The 12,694-nt window shown below is 41.6% G+C and overlaps 1 protein-coding gene across 2 annotated transcripts in view; it reads left to right on the top strand.

Moving 5' to 3' along the window:
• NCOR1 (nuclear receptor corepressor 1) overlaps positions 1-12,694 on the top strand; it is a 189,511-nt gene that overhangs the window by 99,076 nt on the left and 77,741 nt on the right. For both annotated transcript variants that reach the window (XM_025363073.1, XM_025363074.1), the window contains 2 exons: positions 570-709; positions 9,618-9,744. In XM_025363073.1, the coding sequence (XP_025218858.1) occupies positions 570-709; positions 9,618-9,744 (267 nt within the window). The remainder of the gene's footprint in view (positions 1-569; positions 710-9,617; positions 9,745-12,694) is intronic.

The following is a 12,694-nucleotide window of genomic DNA, read 5'->3' as shown; positions in this document are numbered from 1 at the left end:
AAAAAAACCCCTTAAAAAAAAAAAAAAAAAAAAAAAAAAATTGCATTGGTTTCTGTAATGCATTGTATTACCATAGGATTGTTTTTAATTGGCTAGTATTTTTCTGATGGCATTGCTTGATTGTGAATTGACTGAGGACAAATATGGATTATAAGTGGAGTCATATATATATCTTTAAATTGTGTTCATCATTTATATATGATTACCTTATTGGCTTGATATATTGTGTCCAGAGATCTAGACGTACCTAATCATTTAGTTTGCAAGTATTTGAGCTATTACAAATGTGTCTAACGTTGTCCTAGCCCTGTGGGAGATACATGGGAGGGACAAGGTTTAGCCCTTCTATTAATGAGCATGTTTTAAATTTGAGGGGGAAAAATATAGAACTGTAAATGAGTTTTGTTTCAATAAGTATTTTTATAAGTATCAAAGTATATGTAAGTAATTGAAAGCACACTTCTAGTGTCAATGGTTGTGAATACAATGATTAAGTTAATTTATTATTTCTCTTGTTTGCTTGATCAGGTGACTGTTCAATTAACATTTGGTCTGTTTTTAAAATGCAGGTCTAGTAGAACATGGTCGTAACTGGGCAGCAATTGCTAAAATGGTGGGAACGAAAAGTGAAGCTCAATGTAAAAACTTCTATTTTAACTATAAAAGGCGACACAATCTTGACAACCTCTTACAGCAGCATAAACAGAAAGTGAGTATATCAGGGGTGGTGAATCTTTTACTTATTGTTTTTTACTTAGAGTGTTGTTGTTGTTGTTTGAGATGGAGTCTCCCTCTGTCACCCAGGCTAGAGTACAGCAGTGCAATCTTGGCTCACTGTAAACTCTTCCTCCTGGGTTCAAGCAATTTCCTGCCTCAGCCTCCCAAATAGCTGGGACTGCAGGCACCCACCACCATGCCCGGCTAATTTTTGTAGTTTTAGTAGAGACAGTGTTTCACCATGTTGGCCAGGCTGGTCTTGAACTCCAGACCTCAGGTGATCCACCTGCCTCAGCCTCCTAAAGTGCTGGGATTACAGGTGTGAGCCACTGCATCTGGCCTTGATGTTTTTTTTCTGAGCTTCAGAGATTGGTTATAAGAGAAACCTTTTTGTATCTTACATTTTTATTTACTGCACTTACATGTAAAAGGTATGCTAAATTTTTAGTACAGGCTAGCTGTTTCTCTATTTATTGCTCAAGGAGTAAAGTTTCTATTTGTATTCCTAACAGTCGAAACAAGGCCCATCGTGACCTGCCCCAACTTATCTTTCCTCCTTGGAAGTTTCTGTTTGTAGTAAAGGGAATTAAATACTCTTGAATTACTGTAGGCCGGATTTGAAAAATATAAACTTTTTGGAGGTTGAATTGAAAACTTTAGTTGGAGGTCTGTTGATAATATCGAGTGAATTGATTTGGTATATTAGACATTTTTTCAGAGAGAAGATTCCATGGTATAAATATTAAAAACCAGGGAGTATAACATTATTGGAAATTCCTTAATAAGAAAGTTCCAGTGTAGTGGTTGTCAAAGACCATAGAGCTTTTTGATGATTCCATGAGGTCACGGCTATTTTCATAAAAATATCAATCAAATGTTATTTACTTTTTTTCAGTATATGATGTTTGCATTTATGGTGTCAAAGCAGTGGTAGATAAAATTGCTGATGCCTTAGCATAAATCTTGGCAGGGAACCAAACGATGCTAGTACTCAATGTATTTTTCATCTCTGAGCATTTGCAGTTTTTTCTTAAAATGTCACTTAAGAATGTCCTTGATGATGCAGTGAAAGTTAGTTTTATTAAATCTTGCCCCTTGACTACGTCTTTTTATACTTCGTGTCATGTAATGGGAAGTAAACATAAAGTTCTTCTGCTCTATACCAGAATATGATGGTTCTCTCAAGGAAAAGCACTTTGGCAATTGTTTGAGTTCTAAGTTGCACTAGTCTCCCCTTTTTCATGGAATGTCATTTTAGATTGAAAGAATGACAGACAAACTATGTTTTCAGACTGGGATTTTGGGAGACATTTTCTTGAAAATTAATGAATGAGGCTGTCTTGCAAATAAAATAACTGATAGTATTTGTCGCCACTTTAAAATTTGGAGTTTTCAAGCAAAAAATGAGAATTTTGGAAATAAGTTTCTCTAACCATGAGCTTCACACCTTCTCATTACAGATTTTCTGATGAGATCAGTGGTAATAATAGCAAATGTGATAGTTGTTATTGTGTGATGAAATGTATCCAAATTACAAAAACTTGCTTTAACTCAGTACTTTCCAAATGGCCATTTCATGATGTTATAATGTGATTTGGTTTGACTGTGTTGCCACCCAAATCTCATCATTAATTGTAACTCTCACAATTACTGTGTGTTGTGGGAGGGACTCAGTGGGAGATAACTGAGTCATGGGGCGGGTCTTTTTCTCATGCTGTTCTCATGATAGTGAATAAGTCTCAGGAGATCTGATGGTTTTATAAAGAGGAATTTCCCCGCACAAGCTCTTTTTTTGCCTGCCCTATCCATGTGAGATGTTACTTGCTCCTCCTTGCTTTCTGCCATGATTGTGAGGCCTTCCCAGTCATGTGGAACTGTCAGCCCTTTAAGCCTCTTTTTCTTCCAAGTCTTGGATATGTCTTTATAAGCAGTGTGAAAATGGACTAATACAATAAATTGGTACCAGTAGAGTAGGGCATTGCTGAAAAGATACCTGAAAATGTGCAAGCAACTTTGAAACTGCGTAACAGGCAGAGGTTGGAACAGTTTGGAGGGCTCAGAAGAAGACAGGAAAATTTGGAAGTGTTTGGAATTTCCTAGAGACTTGTTGAATGGCTTTGACAAAAATACTGATAGTGACATGAAAATAAGGTCCAGGCTGAGGTGATATCACCTCAGATGGAAATGAGGAACTTGTTGGGAATTGGAGCAAAGGTGACTCTTCTTATGTTTTAGCAGAGACTGGCAGCATTTTGTCCCTGCCCTAGAGATTTGCAGAACTTTGAACTTGTGAGAGATGATTTAGGGTATCTGGTGGAAGACATTTCTAAGCAGCAAAGCATTCTAGAGGTGACTTGGGTGCTGTTTAAGGCATTCAGTTTTATGAGGGAAGCAGAGCATAAAAGTTTGGAAAATTTGCAGCCTAACAATGTGATAGAAAAGAAAATCCCATTTTCTGAGGAGGAATTCAAGCCTGCTGCAGAAATTTGCATAAGTAATGAGGAGCTGAATGTTAATTTCTAAGACAATGGGGAAAATTTCTTCAGAGGATGTCAGAGGTCTTTATGGCAGCCCCTTGCTTCACAGGCCTGGAGGCTAAGGAGGAAAAAATGATTTTGTGCCCTGGACCCAGGAACCCCTGCTGTTTGCAGCAAAGGGACTTGGTGCTCTGCACCCCAGCCATGGCTGAAAGGGGCTAAGGTACAGCTTGGGCCGTGGCTTCAGAGGATGCAAGCCTCAAGCCTTTGCAGCTTCCATGTGGTGTTGAGCCTGTGGGTGCACCAAAGTCAAGAATTGAGGTTTGGGGACCTCTGCCTAGATTTCAGAGGATGTATGGAAATGCCTGGATGTCCAAGCAGAAGTTTGCTGCAGGGGTGGGGCTCTCATGGAGGACCTCTGCCAGGGCAGTGCAGAAGGGAAATGTAGGATCAGAGTCCCTACTAGGGCACTGCCTAATGGAGCTGTGAGAAGAGGGCCACCGTCCTCCAGAATGGTAGATTCACCTACAGTTTGTGCCCTGTGCCTGGAAAAGCCGCAGACACTCAACGCCAGCCTGTGAAAGCAGCAAGGAAGGAGGCTCTACCCTGCAAAGCCTCAGGGTCAGAGCTGCCCAAGACCATGGGAACCCACCTCTTGCATCAGCATGACCTGGATGTGAGACATGGAGTCAAAGGAGATCATTTTGGAGCTTTAAGGTTTGACTGCCCTGCTGGATTTTGGACTTGGATAGGCCCTGTAGCCCCTTTGTTTTTGCCAATTTCTCCCATTTGGAATAGCTGTATTTACCCAATACCTGTGACCCCATTGTATCTAGGAGGTAACTAGCTTGCTTCTACTTTCACAGGCTCATAGGGGAAGGGACTTTCCTTGTCTCAGATGAGACTTTGGGCTATGGATTTTTGGGTTTATGCTGAAATTAGTTAAGACTTTGGAGGACTGTTGGAAGGCATGATTGATTTTGAAATGTGAAGACATGAGATGTGGGAGGGGCCAGCGGCAGAATGATATGGTTTGGCTGTGTCCCCACCCAGATCTCATCTTGAATTGTAGGTCCCACAATTCCCATGTGTTGTGGGAGGGACCCAGTGGGAGATAACTGAATCATGGGGCAGGTCTTTCTCATGCTATTTTTATTTTATTATTTTTTTTTTTTGAGACGGAGTCTCGCGCTGTGTCACCCAGGCTGGAGTGCAGTGGCGCGATCTCGGCTCACTGCAAGCTCCGCCTCCCAGGTTCAGGCCATTCTCCTGCCTCAGCCTCCGAGTAGCTGGGACTACAGGCGCCCGCCACCACGCCCGGCTAGTTTTTTGTATTTTTAGTAGAGACGGGGTTTCACCATGTTAGCCAGGATGGTCTCGATCTCCTGACCTCGTGATCCGCCCGCCTCGGCCTCCCAAAGTGCTGGGATTACAGGCTTGAGCCACCGCGCCCGGCCTCTCATGCTATTTTTATGATAGTGAATAAGTCTTATGAGATCTACTGGTTTTATAAAGAGGAGTTCCCCTGCACAAGCCCCCTTTTTTTTTTCTTTTTTTGGCCTGCCACCGTCATGTAAGACGTTACTTGCTCCTCCTTGCCTTTTGCCATGATTGTGAGGCCTCCCCAGCCGTGTGGAACTGTAAGTTCATTAAACGTCTTTTACTTCCGAGTCTCAAGTATGTCTTTATCAGCAGCATGAAAATGAACTAATGCATAATGGATCATGCATTGATAAAATATTGATAATTTTTTTTAATATACCAAATGTAAGATAGCTTTTAGATTTTTTTCTTTTTTTTTTTTTTTAAGATGGAGTCTCGCCCTGTTGCCCAGGCTGGAGTGCAGTGGCATGATCTCGGCTTACTGCAACCTCCGCCTCCCAGGTTCAAGCAGTTCTCCTGCCTCAGCCTCCTTAGCAGCTGGGATTACAGGCGCCCGCCACTACACCCGGCTAATTTTTGTATTTTTAGTAGAGACAGGGTTTCGCTGTGTTGGTCAGGCTGGTCTTCAGCTCCTGGCCTCAAGTGATCTACCTGTCTCGGCCTCACAAAGTACTGGGATTACAGGCGTGAGCCACCGCGCCTGGCCAGATTATAGATTTTAACAGGGTATAAAGGGTTCCTTGATATGGTATCAGATTTCATATTGTAACTAACAAATAAGAAGTGACATTTGCTTAGTTTTGGTACAATATCAAAAAATAATATTCACAAGTATCTGAAAAATCTGTTAAAATATTCTTCCCTTTTCCAACTACATATCTGTGTGAGGCTACATTGTTTTCTTATACTTCAAACAAAACATTAGATGACCTAATGTAATCCACAGATTAAATCATATGTGGAAGCACCTTGAGAATTGTGCTGTCTCTGTTAGATCAGACATGGAAGAGATTTCCAAAAAGGGAAGGTTGTGCCACTTTTTTTGTAAGTCATTTTTTGTTTTTGGAAAATGGTTACGTTTCATTAAAAAAATAAGTCGCGTGCGGTAGCTTACGCCTGTAATCCCAGCACTTTGGGAGGCTGAGGAGGGCGAATCACAAGGTCAGGAGATCGAGACCATCCTGGCTAACACAGTGAAACCTCGTCTCTACTAAAAATAAAGGAAAAAATGTTAGCCGGGCGTGGGGGTGGGCGCCTGTAGCCCCAGCCATTCAGAAGGCCAAGGCAGGAGAATGGCGTGAACCCAGGAGGTGGAGCTTGCAGTGAGCCGAGATTGCACCACTGCACTCCAGCCTGGGCGACAGAGCGAGGCTCCATCTCAAAATAAATAAATTAAATAAATAAATAAATAAATAAATAATTTATGAGTTTATATTGTTTTTAATAAGTTAAAATTTTAAAGTTTTCTTAGTTTTAGTTTCTGATATAGTAAGTGTCTATCTGGCTGTCTATGTATATTTCTCTCATAAAGAAAAGTTCTTTGGCCAGGCGCGGTGGCTCACGCCTGTAATCCCAGCACGTTGGGTGGCCGAGGCGGGCGGATCACGAGGTCAAGAGATCAAGACCATCCTGGCCAACATGGTGAAACTCTGTCTCTACTAAAAATACAAAAATTAGCTGGGTGTAGTGGTGTGCACCTTTAATCCCAGCTACTCGGGAGGCCGAAGCAGGAGAATCACTTGAACCTGGGAAGCGGAGGTTGCAGTGAGCTGAGATCGCACCACTGTACTCCAGCCTTTTTTGAGGTGTCTCAAAAAGGAAAAGAAAAAGAAAAAAGAAAAGTTCTTTGCGGCCTTTAATACTTTTTAAGAATGTTGCATCCTTAGACCAAAAAATTTGAGAATTATTAAAGTGTGATAGTAAAGCTAATAAGATTTGAATTTATTAAGAGTATACAAGATACAACATCAACTGATTTAAAAGGGCGTGTACAAAGGGGTCTTTAGGTTAATAATAAGAATGTGAGAGTTAAAAATATGCTGTAGCAACCAAAACATGAAAAAGTCTACTGACAAGATAAAGACTTGACTTCACGAGATAACATCCAAAATGTTTTGAGACAAAGTGAAGTAAAGAATGAATCAGATGTGTATTTAAAATATAAATGTTGGCTGGGCGTGGTGACTCACGCCTGTAATCCCAGCACTTTGGGAGGCTGAGGCAGGCAGATCATGAGGTCAGGAGATTGAGACCATCCTGGCTAACATGGTGAAACTCCGTCTCTACTAAAAGTACAAAAAATTAGCCAGGTGTGGTGGCAGGCACCTGTAGTCCCAGCTACTCGGGAGGCTGAGGCAGGAGAATAGCGTGAATCCAGGAGGCGGAGCTTGCAGTGAGCCGAGATAATGCCACTGCACTCCAGCCTGGGTGACTGTGCGAGACTCCGTCTCAAAAGTAAAAGTAAATAAATAAATGTATGTTATATTAGTCATAGTCCTTCTGAGAAAATTAACAGGATGTGTTTATGCATATATATAGAAAGATTGAGGCCGGGCGCGGTGGCTCAAGCCTGTAATCCCAGCACTTTGGGAGGCCGAGGCGGGCGGATCACGAGGTCAGGAGATCGAGACCATCCTGGCTAACACAGTGAAACCCCGTCTCTACTAAAAATACAAAAACTTAGCCGGGCGAGGTGGCAGGCGCCTGTAGTCCCAGCTACTTGGGAGGCTGAGGCAGGAGAATGGCGTGAACCCGGGAGGTGGAGCTTGCAGTGAGCTGAGATCCGGCCACTGCACTCCAGCCTGGGTGACAGAGCGAGACTCCGTCTCAAAAAAAAAAAAAAAAAAAAAGAAAGATTGAGATTTAAGGAATTGGCTCACGCTGTTGTGGAGGGTTGGTGAGTCCAGTGTCTGATGGGGTAGGCTGGTTGATTGGAGATTCTGGGAAGAGTTGCAGTTGGACCCCAAAGCTAGTTTTCCCGGCAGAATACCTTGTTTTTATTTTTATTTTTATTTTTATTTTTATTTTTATTTTTATTTTTTTGGGATGGAGTTTTGCTCTGTCACCCAGGCTGGATTGCAGTGGCGCAATCTCGGCTCACCGCAACCTCCGCTTCCTGGGCTCAAGCGATACTCCTGCCTCAGCGTCCCGAGTAGCTGGGATTATAGACACGCACTACCATGCCCGACTAATTTTTGTATTTTTAGTAGAGACAGGTTTTCACCATGTTGGCCAGGCTGGTCTCGAACTCGTGGCCTCAAGTGATCTGCCCGCCTTGGCCTCCCAATGTGCTGGGCTTACAAGTCCGAGCCACTGGGTCCAACCATGAGCCACTGCGCCTGGCCTGTGTTTCTGTATATTTGACTTTACATTAAGAATTAGTGAATACTGTCATATATTGAAGAAAATGCTTGGTGACGTAGTGGATTATTGCATGTGAACAGAGGGATGTTGTAGTAGGGTAAAACGTTGTCTCTTCCCTAGTTACTAGTGAAAGGATCAAACAGAATGGGTTAATATTAGCAAGAGAGGGACATACACTGGGCTCTGGAAAAATCCATATAATAACTTATCTGCTGGGCATGGTAGGTCACGCCTGTAATCTTAGCACTTTGGGAGGCCAAGGTGGGAGGATTGTTTAGGCCAGACGTTCCAGACCAGTCTGGGCAACACAGCAAGACCTCATATTCAAAAAAAACAAATAAATTAAAAGTAGCTATTATCTAATCCTTGAAAATTTACAGAATCTTCTGAAAGCTTTTTAGAAAGTGTAGCCAGTGTGTCTTTGGGATTCTCTTGCATTCCTACTATGAATATAGAAATATTAGCCTTGAGAATTGCAACTAATTCTGTGACTCTGATATAGAAAATGATTGTTTCTCTTGAGTTAATACTTTAGGTTGGCTCCTAAATATCATCCACATGAAAATGTTGAGTAGACGTACAGGTAATTTTTAACAAGGTAGTAATGTATTTTCCTCTCCTGAGGAGTCTCACTGGGAGAGACTGACAGCTGAAGTGAGGTGAAATGTAGGCTCTGTAAGGGGCGCAGGACAGAGGACCATCAGGGCTGGGACTTCCAGAAACCTGGGTCTGCAAACGCAGAAGATATTAAGCTTTCTATTTAGTAACATGAAGTTATAAATATAATGTAAATAGTTAATGTCTTACAGTTAAATGCGTACATACGTACTGTTATGTATATGCGACCCCAGTAGAAGAATGAGCAATTTTGTATAAACATACTTTGCAGAAGGCAGCATACTATTTTTTAAAAAAAGGAATTAAAAAAAAATTTTTTTTTTTTTTTTTTTTTTTGAGCAAGTCTTACTCTGTCACCCAGCCTGGAGTGCAGTGGCGTGATCACAGCTCACTGCAGCTTCAGCCTTTTGGGCTCAGATGATCTCCCTGCCTCAGTCTCTTGTGTAACTGGAACTACAGGAGAGCACCAGCACACACAGCTAATTGTTTTTTGTAGGGGCAGGTGTCTGACTTTTGTTGCCCAGGCTAGTCTCAAACTCCTGGGTTCAAGTGATCCTCCCACCTCAGTCTCCGAAAGTGCTGGGGTTATAGACATGAGCTCCTGTGCCTGGCTGAATTTGCACTTTTTTTATAGTAAAATAAATTGAGTGGTATTGGCTGGGTGTGGTGGCTAACGCCTGTAATCCCAGCACTTTGGGAGGCTGAGGCGGGTGGATCACAAGGTCAAGAGTTCAAGACCAGCCTGGCCAAGATGGTGAAAAACCCCGTCTCTGCTAAAAACGTGAAAATTAGCTGGGCCTGGTGGCGGGTGCGTGTAATCCCAACTACTCGGGAGGCTGAGGCAGAGAATTGCTTGAACCCAGGAGGTGAAGGTTGCAGTGAACTGAGATCGTGCCACTGCATTCCAGCCTGGGTGACAGCAAGACTGTCTCAAAAAAGAAAAAAAAAAGAAAAAGAAAAATAAATGGAGTGGTAAAAAGAAATAATGTTCTACATTATTTCAGAAATGAAATTTTCTTTTTAGTTATTTAAATCAAATAATACTCTTTACTCCTTTAGACTTCACGAAAACCTCGTGAAGAGCGAGATGTGTCTCAATGTGAAAGTGTCGCTTCCACTGTTTCTGCTCAGGAGGATGAAGATATTGAAGCCTCCAATGAAGAGGAAAATCCAGAAGACAGCGAAGGTATCTCCAAATTTTAAATTTAGTTGTGACATCTGCTACCCAGAATAAATAATTTTTAGTCATTTGACTGTGTAGGAGTTGCTTCATTGAGGAAACAGTGTGCCAGTGTTTTCATGGTTGTTTTCATGATGTGGAGACTTCAAACTTGAACATAATTTTTTTTTTCATTCAGTCAACTAATATGTAGCACCTAGGATGGTCCAGAAGATCTTGGAAATGGCAGTCCTGCTTCAGACATGAAGTGCCAACATCAATAAAGTACCTGTGTGTCTGTGTTGTTGCCACATTTATTTGTTCAATTAGTATAGTCGGTTATATTTCTCTTTTATTGCCTTGAGTTTGATTTATTTTCATATTTTCACAAAGATTTATATGTACTATAGTAATGTTTTTATGTAAAAAGAATTAGTGACCCAGAAGCACCAGTAGGGAAAAAAAAAAAAAACCATGAAACTTAAGGAAATTTAAGAAATCATGTCTCTTTGTCATTTAAACTAATGACAAGTTCATGAAAAGGTAAATGTTTTCTTGATTTTTTTGGTTTAAAAAAAAGATACCTAATTTATTTCAGTATACACTCTGATTAAAGTTTCTGTGTTTTTTTTTTTTTTTTTTTTTTTGTAAATTGACTGCTTCTGATGTGGGGATTTTTATAATGGTTTTAGTAGCTCTTCATATATATTAAACATGTTCATGTTTTGTATATGCAGATAATTTTTCCATCTTATTTCCCTTTTGTTTTGCTTTTAAATTACCTTTGTTTAAACTTTGTGTAATTAGAGTTGTATATCTTTTCTTTGTAGGGTCTTTATTTTGTATAAGCTTTAAAAGTTCTACCTCCTCCAGGTTTAGTAATATTAGATTTTGTTTTTTTTTTTCCTATAGATTATTCTTGTTATCTTTTAAAGTTAAACTTGTATTGAAATGGGTTTTGGCTTTGAACAACTCCTAACCTTAAACCTGTTTTTGGGAGGGTTTGTGAAGAATGAGGTCATCTTTACAAGAGTAAAGAGAGTATTAGAGAAGGCTCACCCGAGGGTAAGGTGAGAGTGCGGTAAACAGGGAAGGTAGTTGGGTGTGTTAATGGCACTTCCAGAGAGGTTGTCAGAGTTTCTTGGTTTTAATGGGTTTCTGATGGCTAGTATTCCCTGGGGTTATAAATGTTAATAAAGCCTGGAGGTTAATAAACCTTGGGCTGCCGTAAGAAAATACCACAGATTGGGTGGCTGCAGCAACTGAAGTTAATTTTGTCATGGTTCTGGAAGCTGTACGTGCAAGGTCAAGGTGCTGGCACAGTTGCTTTCTGATGAGGACTGTCTTCCTGGCTTGCAGATAGCCAACTGCCTCCTTACTTTGTCCTTACGTGGCCTTTCCTTTGGGTGTGCACACTCCTGGTGTCTCTTCCTCATATGAAGACAACTCCTACTGGATTAGAGCCCACCATTATAACTTCATTTAACCTTAATCATCTCCTTAAAGGCTTTGCCTTCAAATACAGTTACATTGCGGGGTAGGGCTCCAACAGAAGAATTTTGGTGGGGAGGGGCACAATGCAGTCCATAACAAAGCCCAAGTCTGGTATTAATATATCTGTCTGGGCTGGGCACGGTGGCTCAAGCCTGTAATCCCAGCACTTTGGGAGGCTGACTAGGGCGGAACATGAGGTCAGGAGATCGAGACCATCCTGGCTAACATGGTGAAGCCCTGTCTCTACTAAAACTAGAAAAAGAAGTTAGTCAGGCGTGGTGATGGGCGCCTGTAGTCCCAGCTACTCGGGAGGCTGAGGCAGGAGAATGGCGTGAACCTGGGAGGCGGAGCTTGCGGTGAGCTGAGATCACGTCACTGCACTCCAGCCTGGGCGACAGAATGAGACTTCGTCTCAAAAAAATATATATGTGTTTATATATGTATCCGTCTGATCAAGTGTAGGGTGGCACCATCACATCTGCTCAATCATCTAGAAGAGTTTCCTATTAAGAGGAAATGAATTTCCCAGTAGAATTGTAGACTCTGTGTTCCTGTTGACTTAGCTTCATTTGGAAAGTGTCAAGAAGAGAATATAAATGCAGTTCATGTGACCTATGATCTCATACTTATTCCTAATCTTAATGAGACACCACAGATGCACTGTTCATTGTGTGGCAAGGCTCTTGCCAATTGAAAAATGAAGGCAACTGCTGAAGGGAGGGTTCCTATATCTGTTTTCCTAAAACGCATCTGACTGTGTGAGTATCTTTCACGATTAGAAGAATTAAATCAGACCAGAACTTCACCAAAATTTGGATTTGCTCTTGTTCTGTTTTTCTACATCATTCTTTAAGGTTTTCTTTTTGTATTTTTCGGGGAAAAAAGATACTCATGTTTGGCTGCTGCTTGGTGAAACAGTATGCCTTGGAAACTTTCCTAGTGTTTTGTGGCTTGGAAGAAGAAAATTGGAAAAGTGGTTATGTCAAATGATATCATCTGCTGTATAACCACTAACATGTCTTCTACTAGTTTGAAGATAAATGCCTTGTTAGTTTACCCTTGGATTTGGGGCTTTCTACCACCATGTAAACAGAAATGAAGGTTAAGTTGGGCTTTTTGTTAGCTTTTCAGTGCTTTGGTAGAATCTTTCAATAATGGTAATGGCTGCCGTTTTTGTTTGTTTGTTTGTTTGTTTTGGAGACGGAGTCTTGCGCTTGTTGCCCAGGCTGGAGTGCAGTGGTGTGATCTTGGCTCACTGCAACCTCTGCTTCCCGGGTTCAAGCAATTCCCCTGCCTCAGCCTCCCGAGTAGCTGGGATTATAGGCGCCTGCCACCACGCCTGGCTAATTTTTGTACTTTTAGTAGAGATGGGGTTTGGCTATGTTGGCCAGGCCTCAAACTCCTGACCTCAGGTGATCCACCCACCTTGGTCTTCCAAAGTGCTGGGATTACAGGCATGAGCCACTGCACCCAGCCATGGCTG

The sequence above is a fragment of the Theropithecus gelada genome, chromosome 16 (genome assembly GCF_003255815.1).
Source record: "Theropithecus gelada isolate Dixy chromosome 16, Tgel_1.0, whole genome shotgun sequence".
Lineage (NCBI taxonomy): Eukaryota > Metazoa > Chordata > Mammalia > Primates > Cercopithecidae > Theropithecus > Theropithecus gelada.
This window is presented reverse-complemented; position numbering and strand designations above follow the sequence as displayed.